Here is a 20,436-nt window from a genome sequence, read left to right on the forward strand (position 1 = left end):
TGTGTATAAATCCAGGGAGACAGTGACAGCCACTGAGCTACCAGTTACGGTTTCAAAATACTGGCTAAACACACACACACACACACACACACACATGCTCCACACATGCACACACTTTCTAATGCACAAACTAGTGGGAAATTTTCAGACTGACAAACTTGTCACTGGGAACTGAATATGAAAAAATAAAGAGCAAAACAAACCCGAGTCCAACCACCTCATTAATAGCTGAGGTCTTTATTTCATTTTGTATGTACAGTAAAAGTGCTGCTGAGAATCTGCAGCAGCCAGACAAACATCAACGTAATTCTCTCTCAACAATTAGCAGCTTAAGATCTATCAACTACAGGGTTAACGTTCACACGTTCACAAGTGTCATTTCTGTACTTTTCAATTCGTGCAAGTGAGTTTTTACTCTTACACACCTTGATAAAACACACTTACAGTCTAGTAGTCAATCCTACTCAGGGTATCACCTAGCATACATAACAGACAGAAATGTTAACTCTTAGAGCCACAATCAAAAAACCCCCAGTCTCATTTGGGGCTGAGAACCATAATTTTGCCTTTGTGAATTTGTGGATTGTAATATTTGGTTTTGTTTCGGATGCATATTTTCCAAAGCTGGAAGGCAGCTCCTTACTGGAACTCACTCGGAATTCAGCATTTCATCTGACTGTACCTCAAAGGAATATGAAATGACAAACAAAACCAAATGCAGTGAAAACCACGTAAAAATATGCGTATTAATAGGACATGGCTAGCAAGGAAGGCTTGATCCCAGTATTATTCTTGGTATTAGATTTTTACCTCAACTGGGTGGAGGGGATACAGGGGAGAGAAGGGCACCGCAGTCAGTGAAGTGTAAAATTCAACCTACTTTTACTCAAGGAGCCAGTGGAACAGAAAGCCTTCCTTGCTAGGATGCACTGAGAATATACCAAGAAATTGACACTGGAGCAGACATATCCTTCAATCATCATAAGAAAAGGTAAAATATTAGTTATTCTACAACCTGAAGAGTCACCCAGGCTGCCGCAGCCAGCCTCGCACCACCGCTAACAAGTAATCCAGGAATGCTTCATTTCGAAAGGAATGCATGTAGTCTTTAAAAGAGAAGCAGCATTAAAATGAGGGGAATTTTCCACCCACAGAAAAACTGTTAAACCATTAGAGCGAAGTTATAGAAGAGCTTTGAACAGATGAGAGAACCCAAGAACAGCCATGATGCAAAGCTCAAAGGTAATAGGTAATGGGGAAAGGCATCAAAACAGATTCATGGTTACAAAAAGCATTAAAAACAGACAACTGTTTGGCCTGGTGAACAATCAAGAGACAGGAGAGCTGAAAGGCCATTACTGTGCCTGACCCAGCCTGGAGGGCCTTCCTAAAACAGTGTGACAGAGGAGGAAGGAAAGTTAGCACGGGCATGTTTGGCTGGGAGCTCAGGGGGCTTTCCAGGGGTGGAAACCTTCCTTTGACTGAAACCATTCCAAGGCATCTGGAACAATTCATCTGCCACAGTGACTTCCAGTGCCCACAAAACTTAGTAGTCTTGACATAGTTTAGTGGACTCAGAGGTTCCACCTTAGCAAACCTGGAGGACTGTGGCTAGAGAATCTTTTCGGTAACTTTGTAGGGCTCTCTCCTCTGAGCTGTAAGTTACAGCAGAAAGGGTAAACTGCTGGTTCAGCAAGGTCACGTGTCCTTTGGCACTCCTGTCTAAAGTCACTGCAGTATTTTTAGGCAAAGTTAACATTTTAAATACATATGTTTGGGAACAATTGTTTTTGGCCTGAACATGAAACGGTTCCAATTATTTAAAAAAAAAAAAAAATCACCCCTGTGATTAAAAAAAAAAAAAAATCAACCCTGGTCCATGCTCTGGGCACTAATTTTGAGAGGTCAGCAGAGCTAACAGGTGTGCTACACTCATGTGGGAATGGAATGAAGGCTGGGGCACCTGAGTTAAAATATCAAAACGATTATGGTAACAACATGCTGACTCTGAGAAGGCCAGCCTGCCAAAGCCACGGGGGGGCTGGAGCTGTCATGTAAACCATGCTTTCGGACAGACAAGGCAATGCTAATCTGGTTTCAAAGGAATTTCCCGGGATGGGGGAAATAGGCAAAGCACGTTCTGCTATTATTCTGAGGGCACACCTTGTGCCCCTTGCTCATCACTTGGTTGCACGGGGCTGAGGTCAAGAGGCAACATTTTGTGATCCAACACTACAGGTAGGAAGATTAGCCAAACTTTCTAAATAAGCTCTGAAAGCCCAAGTTCTACCACGATGGTGGAACTGGTTATAGGATAAGGAAGAAGTCTCAGTCCATTTTCTAGAACTGTCTCTAAAAGTCCACTGAGCATAGTTATGTTAATAAGTCAGTCAATGTAAATAGGAAGCTGACAGCACTTTACTGGGTTCCTTCTAACCTGATATCTCCTCTGCTCTTGAGTGAGAATCAACTTTAGTGGATTCTCTCAGGCAGACAAAATAAAGCTTTGAAATTAAGGATGCAGAGGCCAAAATGTAGACAGAAGATTCAAAATCACTTTGGTTTCAGTAATAGAGGGTGTTAAAAAATAAATTAAGGAAACACAAGGAATTATTTATGACTCTCTTAAATAGTCTCAATTTTTCCTAAAGACAACCCCAGCCCAAAGTCAGAGTGATCATTTACTTGGGGCGAAAAATTTCTACCCTATCAAGCTTTTCCCTGCACACCCCTTCCCTCTCCAACCAAGCCAAGCCCATGAAGTGGTGGGGTGAGGGGCAACACACACCAAAAAGCAGCAGCAGCAGCAGCAGCAGCCAGAAGAGGGAGTTTAAGCTGCATCACAAAACAAGGGTATCAGAGGGCAGCATTTATAGCAAGTCTTCCCTTATTCAAACTGTTTCAAGACAGGAGGGAGCAGCACACTTAAATATCCACACATTTCTTCATTTAAAAACATCACTTCTTTATTTCAAAGGAAAAATAAAAGACCCTCCCAACCCTTTCCAAAAAAACCCAATAATAATAACAACAACAATAAAAACCCTATTAGAAACCATAAGGAAGCACTGAGAGTCTGAGTAGCACATTCTTCAAGTATGCTGTTCGGACTTTTTGTTTTCTTAAATCGGTGACTGTACACATATTAAAAAAAAAAACAACTTAAAAGTGCGGCCATGGGATTTTGCTTAAAATTAAGTATTTGGAGGGCTACTTCAAAACACTGTAGTGGGGCTGTGCGGTGATCCTGTGGGGCATGATGCTCTCACTTTTGTATCCTAGCAAAGGTTAAGGGACCAGGTTCAAAAGCGATCATACTTCCAGCGTTAGTGTGAGCGGCCAACCTGGGTGAAAAAGCCAGGGAGATGCATGTGTTCTTCCACGGACAAGGAAAATCCACCCTGAATCCAAGAATTCAGACATGGAATGTGGTACGGTTTCACAGTAAAGTTAGTCTGGGAGGAAAAGAGGTGGTGAGCCCAGACAAGGCAGGGTGTTAGGTTTAACCAGTTTCCCTAATCAGGTTTCACATCTTTTTAGTGGGTTTTAGTGCAGTCCTTCAAGCCACAATTTTGATGCCCTTCAGTGTGCTCCAGATTGTTGGTTCATGTTAAAGGACTGTTTAAGATTTGCATCCCAAGGAAAATCATGCTACATAAAAATGATCCAAGATTTTTGCCCAAAAAACTTCTTGGATAAAATCTAAAAAATACTATTGCAATTGCGTCTCTTGAAGAAAAAAAACATTATTCTAAATGTAAACAGATTCACTCAACTCTTCTGTTGTTGTAGAAAACTTCAGAGTAGGTAAGTTGCTGTCTAATTCTTTGCTGCATGCACTCGCCAGAGGGTAGGGGAGCACTGCCTTCTTTTGCCAGCATCATCTGGGGGATGAAAAGAACCGTTCCACATAGCTGAAGAGGGCATCCCAGTGCTTCCAGAGAAAGGCAATGAAAACCACAAGGAATAAAGTGCTGAACGTCCTGTTGCGAGTCTTCATTAGAGGAACCACGCAGTTGGCTACTGTGGAGACAAAGACCAAAAGAACTGCCATGACAGCCAGAAGAATGTTGATGAGTTTGCCCAGCAGGTTCCGGGCAGTGGCATTCTCCAGCCCTTCCAGCTGTACCACCTGCTGCTGCTGCTGCTGCAGCTCCATCTTGGAGATGCGGGTCTGGCACGCCTCCAGGGCCTCCTGTGGACCAGAACAGGGAACAGTTAAGCCTTTTGCACGCAAGTAATCTGAGTCACTGACTGGCCCCTTGGGCAAGCCAGATGCATCTTGAGCTATGCCAATGATTTTAAATATGCTAGAGAGCATCATGGTGGAATGAGAAGACTTCTTTGTTTCTCCCCTTAAATTTTCAAGTTGGAAAGTCGGATAACTATAACTCAACAAAGGATCCCATGCTCAACACACACACATGCCTAAAACATCAACATATCAAAACATCTGAAGATGCAGGCAAAGGCGACGGAGCCCTGGTCGGGCGGCTCACTTGGTTGGAGCATCATCCCGGACACCGAAAGGTTGCAGGTCCCCAGTCAGGGCACATAACTTTGTTATAGGAGGGAACCCATCCACGTTTCTCTCATCTCTCTCTCTTTCCCCCTCCCTCCCTTCCCCCCTCTCTCAATTCAATAAACATATCCTCAGGTGAGGATTAAAAATAAATTTGCAATCAAGACTACAGAGTAGGCAGACATGGCTCACCTCTTCACACAACCACATCAAAATTGCAACTAAAATATAGAGCAACCATCACTCAGAACCATCAGAAATCGAGTTGAATGGAAGTCTGACAACTACTAAATTAAAGAAACCATATCCACTAAGACTAAGCCAGCAAGCTGGCTAACACTGTTTGATCTACCTTGGGGATCCTCAGAGACTCCACCCCACCCAACTGAAGGGCCCACCCAAGCTACTCTTCCATATGAATGGCTGGTCTTGGCTCATGCTTCACAACTTCCTAAATCCTATCAAACAAGCAACAGCTGGCCTCAGTGAGCCCCAGGCCCAGCACTAGTAGCAGCCATCTCAGATTGCTTTATAGCTCAGGAAGGGTGGGCCCTGGGCAAAACATAGGTGGGAGCTGACCATGGCCTGCATCACCTGGAAAACTCCAGGGCCAGCGCCCCCTGTGCACAGCTACAGACAATGTGGGAGCACCACCACCCTGACCCTGCACAGCTGATCCTCCACGGAGGGAAGAGGCTGGTCGCCAAGTGGTCACAGCCAATCCTTGAAGCTGACTGGCCTGGGTAAATCCCTCCCATTGATCTGCCAACAACCACCAAGCCTCAACTACAAGAAAAGGGTGTACTCAGCAACACGAGGGGCGCACCTCAAGTACCTCGCTTGGGTGATAGGGGAGGCTGAGCCACTGGACCCTACAGGACACCTAGTACATTAGGCCACACCACCAAGACACAGAGTCCAAGCAGCTCTAGCTAATACAGAGAAACAAACACAGGGAGGCTGACAAAATGAGGAGACAAAGAAACATGGCCCAAATGAAAGAACAGATCAATACTTCCAAAAAAAACCTAAATGAAATGGAGATAAGCAATCTAACAGATGCAGAGTTCAAAACACTGGTTATAAGGATGCTCAAGGAACTTAGTGAGGATGTCGGCTGCATAAAAAAGATCCAGTCAGAAACGAAGATACACGAATTGAAATAAAGAACAATTTATAGGGAAACAACAGTAGAGTAGATGAAGACAAGAATCAAATCAATGATATGGAACATAAAGAAACAAAAAACAACCAATCAGAACAAGAACAAAAAATATTCAAAAAAAAATGAGGATAGTATAAGCAGCCTGTAGGACAACTTCAATAGGTCCAACATTGGCATCATAGGGATGCCAGACGAAGAGAAATAGCAAGAAATTGGAAATTTATTTGAAAAAATAATGAAAGAAAGCTTCCCTAATTTGGTGAAGGAAATAGACATGCAAGTCCAAGGAAGCACATCTTCATAAACAAGATGGATGCAAAGAGGCCCACTCCAAGACACATCACTATTAAAATGCCAAAGGTTAAAGGTAAGAAGAGAATCTTAAAAGCAGCAACAGAAAAGCAGTTAGTTACCTGCAGAGGAGTTCCAACAGGACTATCAGCTGATTTCTCACAAGAAACTTTGCAGGCTAGAAGGGACTAGCAAGAAATATTCAAAGTAGTGAAAAGCAGGGACCTACAACCAAGATTGCTCTACCCAGTAAAGATATCACTTTACTCAAAGGACAAAGAGCTTCCCAGACAAGAAAAAACTAAAGGAGTTCAGTGTTGGGAACCACCCTGCCTGGTATCAGAAGCTGCAAACCCCCATGGCTAAGGCTGAGTGAGAGACCTTGTGACCATAATTCACTAAGGAGACAAAGCTTATCTCCCTGGCAGGAGCACTGCCTCTGCCCACTGTACTTCACTCTGCTTGGCCCCCAGTGCATGACCGGTTAGCCAATGACGGGTAAGATTCCTCAAGGGAGGGACGACCTAAGACAGGCATGGTCAAGAAGAGGCCCTCAGGGAAGGACCTGGGGAGCTATAGAATAAGGGGGTGATGGACCCTCACTCCTCAGCTTTGACATAGCCTGAGTCCTCATTCTGTCTGCAAGAAGTCTTCTAATCTCTTGGCTGCCTTACTTCCCCTGCCTGATTTAAGCCTGAAACAATGACAGAGGGTGGTGCAGACCTGTGCTGCAAAGGGTGGGTTCCCAGGGCGGGTGGGGATCAGGACTGAGAAAGAATACATAAAGTCCTGTGAAACCTGCTTTGCTAAGAATGCCCTCAGTTTTCTGATAAGGGTCCAAGCATGAAATGAGTTTGTTTCCCAAAGTTTTATAGCCCTATAGCCCTGACTCAGAATAAACCCTCATAGTTCTTTGTATGTTATCTATTGTTTGATCCTTACTGCCTGACAATGACTGATGAGTTTTACCTGTATTCCTGTGCAACTGAACCCAATAAAAGCTCATTGAGGAAAAGGCTGTTGGCCCTTCTCCTCCCCAAAGAGATCATGTCTTGGTAGACTTATTCTCATCCGTGGCAGCCAGGGGTGCCCTGCAGGTGGAGCCCCCTCCACAGTTCATCATCACTAAACCATTATTATATGAAATGTTAAAGGGACTTATTTAAGAAAAAGATTAAAACTATGAACAAAATAAAAAAATACAAATCTACCAACAACTGAATCTAAAAAGCAAACTAAGCAAAAAAGAAGAACAGAGATAGAATCATGGATACAGAGTGTTCTGATGGCTGCCAGATGCGGGGGTGTGGGGGAATGGGTGAAGAGGTGAGGGGATTACGAAGTACAAATAGGTAGTCACAAAATAGCCACGGGGATGCAAAGTACAGTATAGGAAATGGAGTAAAGAACTTACAAGCATGACCCATGGGCATGAACAATGGTGGAGGCCTGAGGGGGTGGGTTGCTGGGTGGAGGGCGATCAAAGGAGGAAAAATCAGGACAATGGTAATAGCATAGTCAATATAATATAATTAAAAATAAAAATAAAATACACAAATATCAAAAAGAAGCCTGAGAAGACCAGGGCAACACAGAGGTGTTGACAGCTATTGCTGGCAGTTGGGTGGAGGTACAAGATCATGAACTTGCCTCCCTTGCCTCCCCAAGCTGACAGAGCGAGGCAGAGAAAACTAAGACGTCTTAAACAGTATGGTGGGGCTGCAAATCCATGGACATGCCTCGTCCCCCTCATCCTGGCAGAGCCCAGTAGAGGCAGTGGGACTGCTCCAAAAACACGGTGGGGCCAGTGACCACCGGTAAAAAGAAGCTCACACAAGCAGTTTTCTATCACCAGCCACATACCCCCACTGGTGCCCTGTCACTGAGGCAGGGTGGTCACGGAGGGGACACCCACTATTTTATTGGGTACACAGCATTCTCCTTAACCAAAGTGATGCTGCTTCACCATGATCCCAGAGGCACAAACAGGGCAGGTCAGAGAAAACAAGAGCTTGTGCTATAACGTCATCTACTGGAAGAAAAAGGAAGTACCCCGCCTGTGAACCTATCGAAGTGTTGACAGCAAAATAGTATCTAAACAAGGAAAGAACTCACTACCTCAAACGCGCAGGCAGAGAAATAATACATCAAATATCACAAACCACCAATGTAACACGGGAGCACAGAAAGAAAATGAAAAGTCTCCCAGAAACCAAACTAAAGTCATGGAGACTGTGACTTAAATGACAGAGAATTTACAATTGTAGTTATGAAGAAGTTCAATGAGGTGACAAAAAACCTCAAAAAGGCAGGCCAATGTGCTCAGGTAGAAAATGAATGAACAAAAGGAATACTTTCCCAAAGAGACTAGAACTATAAAAAGGGACTGAATGAAATTCTGGAGCTGAAAAACTTAATAAATGAGGTGAGGAATGAATTAGCACCGGAAACAGAGCAGGCCAGATGGAAGAGAGAATTAGGGAAGTCAAAGATGGAAACCTCGAAATAACCCCGAAGAAAGAAGAGAGAGAACTAAGAATTTTTTAAAAAGTGAAAGAACTCTACAAGAATGATCTGACTCCATGAGATAGAGCAACATAAGGGTAACAGGTCTATCAGAAGGAGAGGAGAGGAAGAAAGAACCAGAGTCTATTCAAACAAATACCGATAAGAACTTCCTAAACCTATGGAAAGAGGTGGACCCTCGAATTCAAGAAGTTAACGGAACACCTAATTATCTCAATGCAAAAAGACCTTCTCCAAGACACATTATATTAAAGCTGTCAAAAATTATGACAAAGAAAGAATTTGTAAGGCAGCCAGGGGAAAAGACTGTAACCTACAATGGAAATCCCATGAGATCAGTATCAGATTTTTCAGCAGAAACCCCACAAGCCAGAAAAGAGTGGAATGAATTATTCAAAATATTGAATGAGAAAAACCACCAGCCAGGAATATCCAGCAAAGTTATTTTTTAGATATGAAGGAGAAACAGAGGCTTTCCCTAACAAGCAAAATCTGGGGATATCACAAGACCTGCATTACAAGAAATGTTTAAAGGAGCGCTTCTTCCTGAAACAAAAAGACGAAAGTATATAAAACTTTGAGTAAGACAGACAGAAGCAGGAACTCTATTTCAGAATAGGGTATTAAACAGTTATAGCATACAGGTTAAAGCAGGAAAAAAGCACTTAAAAAAGACTATCTTCTGTATTTTGGAAACAAATACACGGCATGGAAAGGAATAATTTGTGACAAAGAAAACATAAAGGGCGGAGGAAAGAGTGAACAGAGATAAGATGCAATCAGAAGAAAAAGGACTACTGCATGTATGACACTGCTTTTCACACAAACCTAACAGTAACTGCACACACACACAAATCTAGAGCTGAGCAACATCACATGAAAAAAGAACACAGAGGAAAAATATCACAGAAAACTCCCAAACTAAAACCGCAGACAGAAGGAAAAAGAAACAATGGAGAGACAGACCAACAAGAAAACAAAAGATACAACGGCCGCAGGAAGTCCTTAAATGTGGATACTCACCCCACATGTAAATAGATGGAACTCACCAATCAAAAGGCACAGAGCAGCACGATGAATTAAAACACAAGACCCAACTGTATGTTCCCTCAGGAGACCCATCTCAGATACAAAGACAAATGCAGCATCAGAGTGAAGGGGTGGAAGATGATACTCCAAGCAAATGGCACCCAGAGAAAGAGAAAGTGGGTGTAGCTGTACTTACATCAGACAAAATAGAATTCAAGATAAAAAAGGTAACAGGAGACAAAGATGGACATTAATGATAAAGGGGACAATTCATCAAGAAGATATAACACTTATCAATATATGCACCCAACCTGGGAGCACCAAATTATATAAGCAATTATGAACAGATCTAAAGGGAGAAACTGACAAAAACCAATTACAGCAGGAGACCTGAAACCCCCTAGACAGCAGTGGGGAGACCATCAAAACAGAAACTCAACAAGTCAATATTGACCTTAAATGACACATTAGAGCAAAGAATGTATTTGATATTCATAGAACTTTCCATCCCAACATGACAGAATATACATCCTTCTCAAGTGCTCATGAACCATTCTCAAGGACAGGCCATGTTGGAGCACAAAACCAGTCTCAATAGATTTAAGAAGATGGAAATCATACCAAGCATATTATCTGACCACAGTGGTATAAAACTGGGAATTAACTACAAGAAGAAAGTTGGTAAAAAGATGAGTATGTGGGGGAAAAACGACATGCTCCTGAACAACTATTGGGTCAAAGAACAAATAAAAAAAGGCAAATGAAAAAAACACAACATACCAAAATTTGAGGGGGATGCAGCAAAAAGCAGCAGAAGGAAGTTTATAGCATTATAGGCCCACTTCAAAAAACAAGAAAAATCTCAAATAAACTATCCAACATTACACCTTAAAGAACTAAACAAAGAAAAAGGAAGCGCAAAGTCAGTAGAAGGGAGAAAGTAATAAAAATTAGAGTGGAAATAAATGAAATAGAGAACAAAAAGACAGTAAAAAAATTAATGAAGCAAAGAGCTAGTTCTTTGAAAAGAAGTAAAATTGACAAACCTCTACCTAGACTCACTAAGGAAAAAAAAGGATAACACTCAAATAAATAAAATCAGAAATGAAAGAGAAGTTACAGTGGCCACCAGAGAAATACAAAGGATTACACAAGAATACTATAAAAAGCTACTGGTCATCAAATTCGATGACCAAGAAGAAGTGGATAAATTCTTGAAATACATAACCTTCCTGGACTGAGACATGAAAAACTGGAAAACCTAAATAACCTGATCACTAGTAAGGAAATAGAAATTGCCATCACAAAGTCCCAAAAACCAAAAGTCCAGGACAGATGGCTTGACCAGTGAATTCCATCAAACATTCAAAGAAGATTTAGTAACTGTCATTCTTACCCTCTTCCAAAAATTGAAAGGAGGGAATACTTCTTAATTCATTTTACAAGGCCAACATTACCCTGATACCAAAACCAGGCAAGAACACAAAAAAGGGAAAATTACAGGCCAGTATCTCTGATGAACACAGATGCAAAAATCCTAAACAAAATTCTAGCAAACTCAATACAATCATACATCAAGAAGATAACATATCACGACAGCGGAGCTCATTCCAGGAGTGCAAGCACAGTCCACTGTACGCAAACCAATCAATACACCACATTAACAAATAACAATCATAACGACATATCACTAGATGGAGAAAAAGCATCTGACAAGATACAACATTCATTTATGATGAAATACTTTAATACATCAGGTACAGAAGAAAAGTACCTCAACACAATAAAGGCCATGTATAACAAACCCTGAGATAAAATACCGTACTCAATGGTGAAAAATTTTTCCTCTAAGATCAGGAACAAGACAAGGATGGCCACCCTCAACAATGCTACTCAGCACAGTCCTGGCAGTCCTGGCCAGAGCAATCAGGGGAAGAATAGAAGGCATCTAAATTGAAAATGAAGAAGTAAAACTGTCATTATTTGCAGATGACATGATTCTCTGTACAGAAAACCCTAAAAGACTCCACAAAAAACTATTAGAAACAATAAATAAAGTTGCAGGTACAAAATTAACATTCAAAAATCTGTTGCACTCCTATGTATTAACAATGAAATATCATAAAGAGAAATGAAGAAAGAAAATTCTATTTATAACCACAACAAAAAAAGGATAAAACCCTTAGGAATAAACTTAACAAAAGACATGAAGGACCTGTACATTGAAAACTACAAGACATTGTTGAAAAAAATTGAAGACGACAAATAAAACAATGTTCTGTGTTCATGGACAGGAAGAATTAACACATGGTTAAAATGACCATGTTACTTAAAACAATATATATATAGATTTAATGCAATCCCTGTCAACATCCCAGCGACATTTCTCATGGAAATAGAAGGAAAAAACCCCTCAAATTTGTATGGAACCACAAAGACCCCAAATAACCAAAGCAATCCTGAGAAAAAAGAACAATGCAAAAGAACAACGTTAGGTATCACACTCCCTAACTTCAAACTATACTACAAAACTATGGTAATCAAAACAATAAGGTATTGGCAGAGAAAGACACACAGACAAGTGGAACAGAATTGAGAGCCCAGAGATAAACCCACACATATATGGGCAACTAATTTTCATCAAAGGAGACAAAAATATACAACGGAGAAAGAAAGTTTTCAATGGTGTTGGGAGAACTGAAAAGTTGCATGCAAAAGAATGAAACTAGACTGCTATCTGACACCACACAAAAATGAACTCAAAGTAGATTAAAGGCTTGGATATAAGACCTGAAGCAGTAAGATAAATAGAAGAAAACACAGATGCTAAACTTTAGGACCTTGGTTTCGGAGGGGTGTTTGTGAACTTGACACCAAAGGCAAGGGAAATAAAAAAGCAAAAATAAATGAAGGGGACTATAGCAAACTAAAAATCTTTTGGATAGTAAAAGAAACCATCAACGAAACAAAAAGGCAACCAAGCAAATGGGAGAAGATATTTGCAAATGATACATCTGATAAGGGAGTAAAATCCAAAATATACAAAAAAATAACAAGAAAAACCCAATCTGATTAAAAAATGGGCAGAGGATCTGAATAGACATTTTCCTGAGGAAGACACACAAATGACCAACAGATAGAGGAAAAATGCTCAACATCACTAGCTATAAGGGAAATGCAAATCTAAACTACAATTAGGTACCACCTCATACCTGTGAGAATGTCTATTATCAGTAAGACAAGAAATAAGTGTTGGAAACGGTGTGGAGAAAAGGGAACTCTCATACATTGTTGGTAGGAACGTAAATTGGTGCAGCCACTATGAATACAGCATGGAGATTCCTCAAAAAATTAACGACAGAGCTACCAAATGATCCAGGAATCCCTCCTCTGGGTATCTACCTGAAAAATCTGAACACATTATGTTCGCTGCAGAATTATTTACAATAGCCAGGACATGCGAACACCGCAAGTGTCTGACGGACGGACAAAGGTGATGTGGTATATGCACACCCTGGAGTACCCCTCAGCCACAACAAGGTGAGATACAGCCATTTGCAACCACATGGATGGGTCTTGAGACTCTTATGCTAAGTGAAATAAGTCAGACAGAAAAGAAGAAACATGATTTCATTCATATGTGAGATAGAAAACAAAAAGCAACAAATGAACAAAACAAAGACAAACTCACAGATACAGACAACAAAATGGTGTTACCATAGAGGAAGGGGGCGGGGGAGGACACAGTGGATAAAGGGGCCAAACACAAGGCAGGAGTCTAGACTACTATTCACTCAACTGTCCTCCACTGTACTCCTGTGGGATGGCTCACCAGAAGCAGTAGCCACAATTAGATTTGGTTGAACATTTTATTGATAAAATCTCAATTGTTTTGTTTATCTTTTTCATTTAAAAATTATTCATTCAAGTTACACAAGACACGCACTTGTCCAGCATGAAAAATTTCAGATAGGACACACACTCTCTCTTGATACGTCCTCCTTTGCAGCCCCTGCCCTTGAAGTAAGAGTCAGTCTGGTTTGTGTTCACCCTTTCACCTATGTTTAAGTGTCTATGTCCATGTGCCCAGGGAGATGTATGAAATTATTTTTTGATTTTCTATCTTAATATAGGAACTGGTCCACAACTTGCCTAAAAAAAAAAAAAAAATCCTCATCCGAGGACATGCTTATTGATTTTAGATAGGGGACGGGAGGGAAAGAGGGAGGGAGAAAAACATCAATGTGAGAGAGAAAACAACCTTCTGTAGGTGTCCTGACTTGGGCTGAATGCGCAACCTAGGTATGTGCCCTGACCCGGAATCAAACCTGTGACCTTTCAGTTTATGAGACAATGCTCTAACCAAATGAGTCACACCAGACAAGGGGCACAACTTGCCTTTTTCACTCAACAGTGAGTCTTGGCAATCTCTTCATGTCAATATGTAGAGACACACCTCATTTATTTTAACTGCTACGTAGTAATTCCATAGTACAAATATGTCACTGTTTATTCAGCCAGTTCCATATTGAAGGGACTGAGGGTATTTCCAATGCTTCCACTATAACAATAAAGATCTGAACATCCTTTGGACATCCTTGTACACACCACCTGGTGTTTTTCAAGTCGAGTAATCCCTGACATCAGTGGAAAGGGCTCTCTGCTCTGTCTTTTAAGTACATTCCCCTTTTTAAGGTTGATCTCTATAAAGAGGACACTATGCTGAAATGCTAGACCAAACTTTAGAAGTGATCTGCTCCCTTTAAGGCCATTACCTTCAGCCGTAACTTCTTATGAAATTTACAGTCGCACTCAGAACAGAAGTTATTCCCTTAGCTATAGTCAGATATCTTCTGAAGTTCAGCAGCGGTGGAACCCTGGGTTTTTCTGGTCTTGGTTTCAATGGGTCCTAGTTTCCTAGGATTTGAAGTGAAGGCCAGAAACTTCAGACTGAAGTTAGCTGGAGAATGGACAATGGACACTTCCCAGTCCACTATGACTTGAGGAAAAAAAATAAACAGAATTCCAGGGGCCTACAGGATATGGCAGCGGGACAAATAATGTAGACATTGTCTTGGTTCTTTCATGCTACTGTAATACAAGTTTCCTGGACCCTCTCTAAGACTAATTTTAAGATGCCTTCATATGAAACCACCAACTGTTCCATTAGAAATACCTCCCAACTGGGATGAGCAAAAGTTAAATATTCTATTTTCTCACAGAATAAACTAGAGGGCTACTACTAACCTCAAACATTACTGCTTGTGGTATTCTCACAAACTCCCTGGAAATATGCCTGAAAAGTGTTTGGACTTGGCAGCTAGGACAAAAGCCCCCTTTGCCACAGAAGAAGAAAGGAAAGATGGCCACGAGACCTGTCGGAGCACGTGACTGACGGATGCAATGCACGCGGTTTTCCACAGGCTGAGACTACTGTGATTCTAAGGAACATTTCTCAAGAACTGAAGCAAGCGTGTCACTCCCAAATGGTGTACATTTTTGAGAAATGCACCTCATTTGAAGAATACGTCTATTACAGTTGGTGTTAGCTTCTTTTGATACTCTACTCTCTTTTCCCCCAAACTTCTTTTTATTGTGGTAAAATACACATAACATAAAACTTACCATTTTAAAGTGTGCAATTCAACGACATTTAGTAAATTTGCCATGTTGTACAACCATCACTGCTATCAACATTTCAGAACATTTTCATCACCTCCGAAAAAACCCCTAACTCCTTGGCTATCACTTCCTGTTCCCCTTTCCCAGAGCCCCAGACAACCACTCATCTACATTCTATCTCCAGAGCTTGGACTGTTCTGGACATTTCATACAAACTGAATCATGCATTATGTGGCCTTTTGTGACTGGTTTCTTTCACAGAACACAGTATTTTCCAGCATCATCCATGTTGTAAAAATGTATCAGTACTTCATTTCTTTTTCTTTTTTTTTTATTGTGGTAAAATATACATAACAAAATCTATCATTTTAACTATCTTTAAATGTACAGTTCAGTGGTATTAAATACATTCACATCATTGTACAACCAATATCCATCTTATAGCTATTTTCATCCTGTAAACTGAAACTGTACCAATGAAATAATCCCTCCAAGGCCCCTAATCCCGAGCCCTTGGCAACAACCACTCTACTTTCTTTTAATCTTTTCCACCTGGATCCTTCATGCTAACCTGGATGTCCCGGGCCCGTTCATAGGACTGATACGCAATTTTCTCTTCCATGCTGGCCAATTCCTGCTTCAGGTTCAAGATTTCATTCTGATGGAGCTCTGTTAGGTCATTTAGTTGTTCTTCTAATCGTTCACACCTAAGAAGGAGGGGAGAAGTTAAAAGTTTAAGCATTCTGTATTTTTCCTGGTATTATTCACATCCAATCCCCCAAACTCATTTTGCAAAGGAAGGAAGTAAAAGCACAAAGAAACGGAGTGGGCCTGGGGTAACAGGGCATGCTAGTGGGTACAGCATGTCCCTGGAATGGACAGCTTATTGCAAGGCCATATCACAGCAGCAACGTAACTCTTCCACATTCTTCTTCATACACAGTATTTGCAGTGATGCCAGCAGCCCTGGTTAGCTTTGAGCATACCTATAATACATGAGGCAGTCCTTATTCTATTCTGAGCAGCACATGGGAGAGGCAAAAACTAGAGTACAATCAAGCAGGTCTCATCAAAAGATAAACAGCACACAAATGGAAACTGACCAAGCAGTCACCACTAGCTGATTCTGACATGGGACAGGCCACTGACCTGGATGTTCATGATTCAGAGACCATCGTTCCCATGGCCAAGCACAGTATCTGGGACAGCTCAGTCAATAGTATTTACTGAAAGCCTGATGTGTGTCAGGTCTGTTCAAAGTACTGGGAATACCATGGGAAGCAAGACAGAAATCCTGCCCTCAGGAGTTTACATTCTAAAGAGGGAGGTAGAAGAGAGGGAGGGAGAGGCAAAAAACCAAGATGACTGCAGATATGGAAAAGTAAACGAAATAAGATCCCTAGGGGGATAGAGTGCCTGGCACCTGGTTGAGCTAGAATGATCTGGGAGGGCCTCTTCCCTGTTCAACACTCTTCGACAATGAGAAGTGAAACTTGAATGATGATATAAACAAGTGCTAGTACAATGGGATGGGTGGACAGCTTAAAGCAGAAGGAAGAGCAAGTCTAAAGTCTTTAAGATGGGAACAAACTTGGCAGGTTTGAGGGACAGAATGTAGGCCTGTGTGACTTATAGCTGAACAAAAATGAGGGAAAATATAGGAAGATGAGCTTCTTTAGAAGCAGGGATCATTTTATGAGGGTATGTTTTTAGTCCTTTGAGAGAGAGAGAGAGAGAGAGAGAGAGAGAGAGAGAGAGAGAGAGAGAGAGCGAGAGCGCAACACAGGTTGAGAGAGAAACATCAATCAGTTGCCTCCCATATGCCCTGATTGAGGCTTGAACTCACAGCCGAGGTATGTGCCCTGACTGGAATCGAACTGGCAACATTTTGGTGTAGGGGATGACATTCTAACCAACTGAGCCACCCAGCCAAGGTGGAAGGAGGGCTCATTTTAGTTCACCTTGTATCTCTAGCATTTAGTACCACATGTAAGAAAGTTTATTCTACATGAAGACAGAACCTGGGCAGGGCATCTAAGGATGAATAGGACTAGAGCAGGTTGAAAGGGTGAGATCAGAGATTCCAGGTGGAAAAGAACATGGGTAAAGGGCAGCAGGTAGAATGTATAGAATAATTGAAACAGTGGATCTATGTTGGAGGAAAAAAGGGAACTTTGGTATTAAAAGGTAGGCAGGGGAGTGGGGATTCTGGAAAGACAGTACTGTCTTTTCAGTACAGATCCAAAGCAGATTGATGAAGGCAGAGAGGGTGACATGATGAACACAGAACACAGTGTTTTAGGAAAACAGGTAGTGGTGAGGAGGACAGATTGAGGTAGGTTGTGTGTAAAGTGCCAGGAATCAACAAAGAGCTACATAGGTAGTAGGAAGGTTGAAGACTACACATTTAAAAACACTAGAAAGGAGCCCTGGCTAATGTGGCTCAGTGGATTGAGCGCTGGCCTATGAACCTAGAGGTCTCCGGTTTGATTCCCAGTCAGGGCATGTGCCTGCGTTGCAGGTCAGGTCCCCATTTAGGGGTGTGCAAGAGGAAATTGATAGATGTACCTCTCCCTCTCTTCCCATCTCTCTAAAAATAAAATAGTCTTAAAAAAAAAAAGACTAGAAAGGAAAGAATAAACACGTTTCCAGCTTATGGTGACTAGAATGGAAGGCTGTTTCTCAGACAGAGGGCTCATCCCAACAGGAGAATATATTACCTATATCACCCCTGAGCTCTACTCAGGCAAGCCCATACCTAACACTAGCACGTGAGCCTCAGAGGACATTGTATTAACATAAAAATAAAAATGCCAGAACAAACTCGAACATTTAAAACTACTCTCCCCTTTCCCTTGTTTTCAAACACATCTATGGTACACAAACTTTTAAGAAATACACGGAGCCCTGCCCGGGTGGCTCAGTTGGCTGGAGCATTGTCCCACACGCCGAAAACTGTGGGTTTGATTCCCAGTCAGGGCACAAACCTAGGCTGCAGGTTTGATCCTCAGCTGGAGTGTGTATGGGAGGTACCTAATTGATGTTTCTCTCTCCCCCCACTTCCTCTTTCTCTAAAATCAATAAACATATCCTTGGGCGAGGAGTAAAAAAAAAGAAAGAAATACACGAGTTCTTTGTTTAAGGAAATTTTTCTGTTGCAGCATCACCAATATCCTTGCTCTAATAATTATATGATAAAAATTGTATGATAAATGACTATACCCTAAACATTCTTTCTCTAAGAAACAAGGGCTTTTTAAAAAGGGCATATAGTCTGAGTCTTTTTACTACCTTCCTGATTCCTACTTAGTTCTCCTTTATCCTTGATAGGGATCTGTACTGCTTTCTTTCATGATGAAACTGTTACTACAGTGACGGTACAGAATGAGCAAAAAGCATCCCCAGCTTTTGTCTATAACTAGATCCAGCATTTTCTGTGGCTGCCTGTTCACTTCATCTGCTGCTCAGGGCATGTGCTCAAAAACAGGTGCCACCTTTGGAATTGATTTTCCACCAAATTTTAAGTTCACCAAATGACATGAGGTTAACGTATTGTCTTTTAATGAAATTAGGTGCACTGTTTTATGGTGATTTTATATTTTATTAATTTATTGATTTAAGAGAGAAGGGTGAGAGGGAGGAGAGGGATGGGGGGGTAGAGGGAGAGAGAGAAACATCAATTTGCTGTTCCACTTATTTATGCATTTATTGGCTGATTCTTGTTATGTGCCCTAACTGAGGGATTGAACCTGCAACCTTGGTGTATTGGGACGATGCTGACACTCTAACCAACTGAGCTATCTGGCCAGTGTTATGGTGTTTTTACTGTTTGATGATTTTCATCATTTTCTCTCTTCACTAGAATATTTAAGAGAAAGGCTGGGCTTGGCAGCAAATAACTCTCCCAAACTAAGAATTGATGTTGGTGGCAGGGAGGGGACCATGGTGGTAGCAACCAGTCTGTGTGCTGATGAAAGCAGACCCATGTGACATCTTTGGCATGTGTTCCATAGGCTACTGCCCCAACCTCTTGGCCCACGAATTGTATAGTCTTTAAGGAATGTTGGGGAATCTTATTCGATATTAAACATGGCTCACATATAACATTAGAACAAATTAAAAAGAAATAGCAACAGCAGTAGCAGAGCTACCATGTATTCAGTGCTTTCTATGCAAATTCATTTCTACAACCACAAGAAGGCAGTAGGTATTATCTTCACTTCACAGATGAGGAAACTGAAGCTCAGTGAGGTAGACAGACTTACCCAAGGCACAGGGAAATTAAGTAAGGGAGCTAGGATTTGAATCCAGGTTTGTTTGACTTTAAAACCCAAGGATTTTATTTTACTCTATTTTATTCATTTTTAGAGAGAAGGGAATGGAGGGAGAAAGAGAGGGATAGGAATACTGATGTGTGAGAGCAACATCGGCTGCCTCTTGCACGCCCCCAACTGGAGACCTAGCGGCAACCCAAGCGCGTGTCCTGATCAGGAATCGAACTGGGACCTTTACTTTGCTGGATGATGCCCAACCCAATGAACCACACCAGTCAGGGCAAAACCCAAGTTTTTAACCTTTACACTGTGACGTCACTTTCGAATTACTCAAGAAGCCCAGATAAGCTAAGTCTGTCCCTTTATAAGAAATCTCAGGTCTATAGCTGATCCAAATCACATAGCTACAAAGGGAGATGGAAAATATTGCACTGACATGATGGTTTGGAGCTTGATGGCAGGACAGAGTCAATGGGAAGAAAGGTGTAACAAAAAGATTATGAACCTGGAATAAAAGAAGATAATAACAGCCCTGGCTGCTGTGGCTCAGTGGATCAAGCGCTGGACTGCAAACCAAAGGGCCACCAGTTCAATTCCCAGTCGGGGCGCATGCCTGGGTTGTGGGCTGGGTCCCTGGTGGGGGGTGCTTGAGAAGCAACCACACACTGGTGTTTCTCTCCCTCTCTTTCTCCCTCCCTTCCCCTTTCTGGAAATAAATAAATAAAATCTTAAAAAGAAGATAATGACAAGTGTTGATGAGGACACGTAGAAATTTGAACCCTGCATATTGCTGGTGGAAAGGTAACATGGTACAACTGCTTTGGGAAACAGTCTGGCAGTTCCTCAAAAAGCTAAACTTCTGACCCAGAAATTCCACCCAAGTATACAAAAAGGAGAAATGAAAACTTATTCTCACACAAAAGTTCATAGCAGCATCGTTCATAATAGCCCTGAAGCAGAAACAACCCAATGTCCATCAACTGATGAATGTTAAATAAAATGTGGTA

General features: G+C 41.5%; 1 protein-coding gene across 15 annotated transcripts in view; it reads right to left on the reverse strand.

The window, feature by feature from the left end:
- Positions 1-208: 208 nt before the first annotated feature.
- The window catches only part of TMCC1 (transmembrane and coiled-coil domain family 1), a 221,486-nt gene continuing 201,258 nt past the window's right edge, over positions 209-20,436 (reverse strand). For all 15 annotated transcript variants that reach the window (XM_045192098.2, XM_045192095.2, XM_045192096.2 and 12 more), the window contains 2 exons: positions 15,727-15,862; positions 209-4,195 (listed from right to left, as the gene is read on the reverse strand). In XM_045192098.2, coding sequence (XP_045048033.1) covers positions 3,881-4,195; positions 15,727-15,862 — 451 coding nt within the window. In that variant the 3' untranslated portion in view covers positions 209-3,880. The remainder of the gene's footprint in view (positions 4,196-15,726; positions 15,863-20,436) is intronic.

The sequence above is a fragment of the Desmodus rotundus genome, chromosome 8 (genome assembly GCF_022682495.2).
Source record: "Desmodus rotundus isolate HL8 chromosome 8, HLdesRot8A.1, whole genome shotgun sequence".
NCBI lineage: Eukaryota > Metazoa > Chordata > Mammalia > Chiroptera > Phyllostomidae > Desmodus > Desmodus rotundus.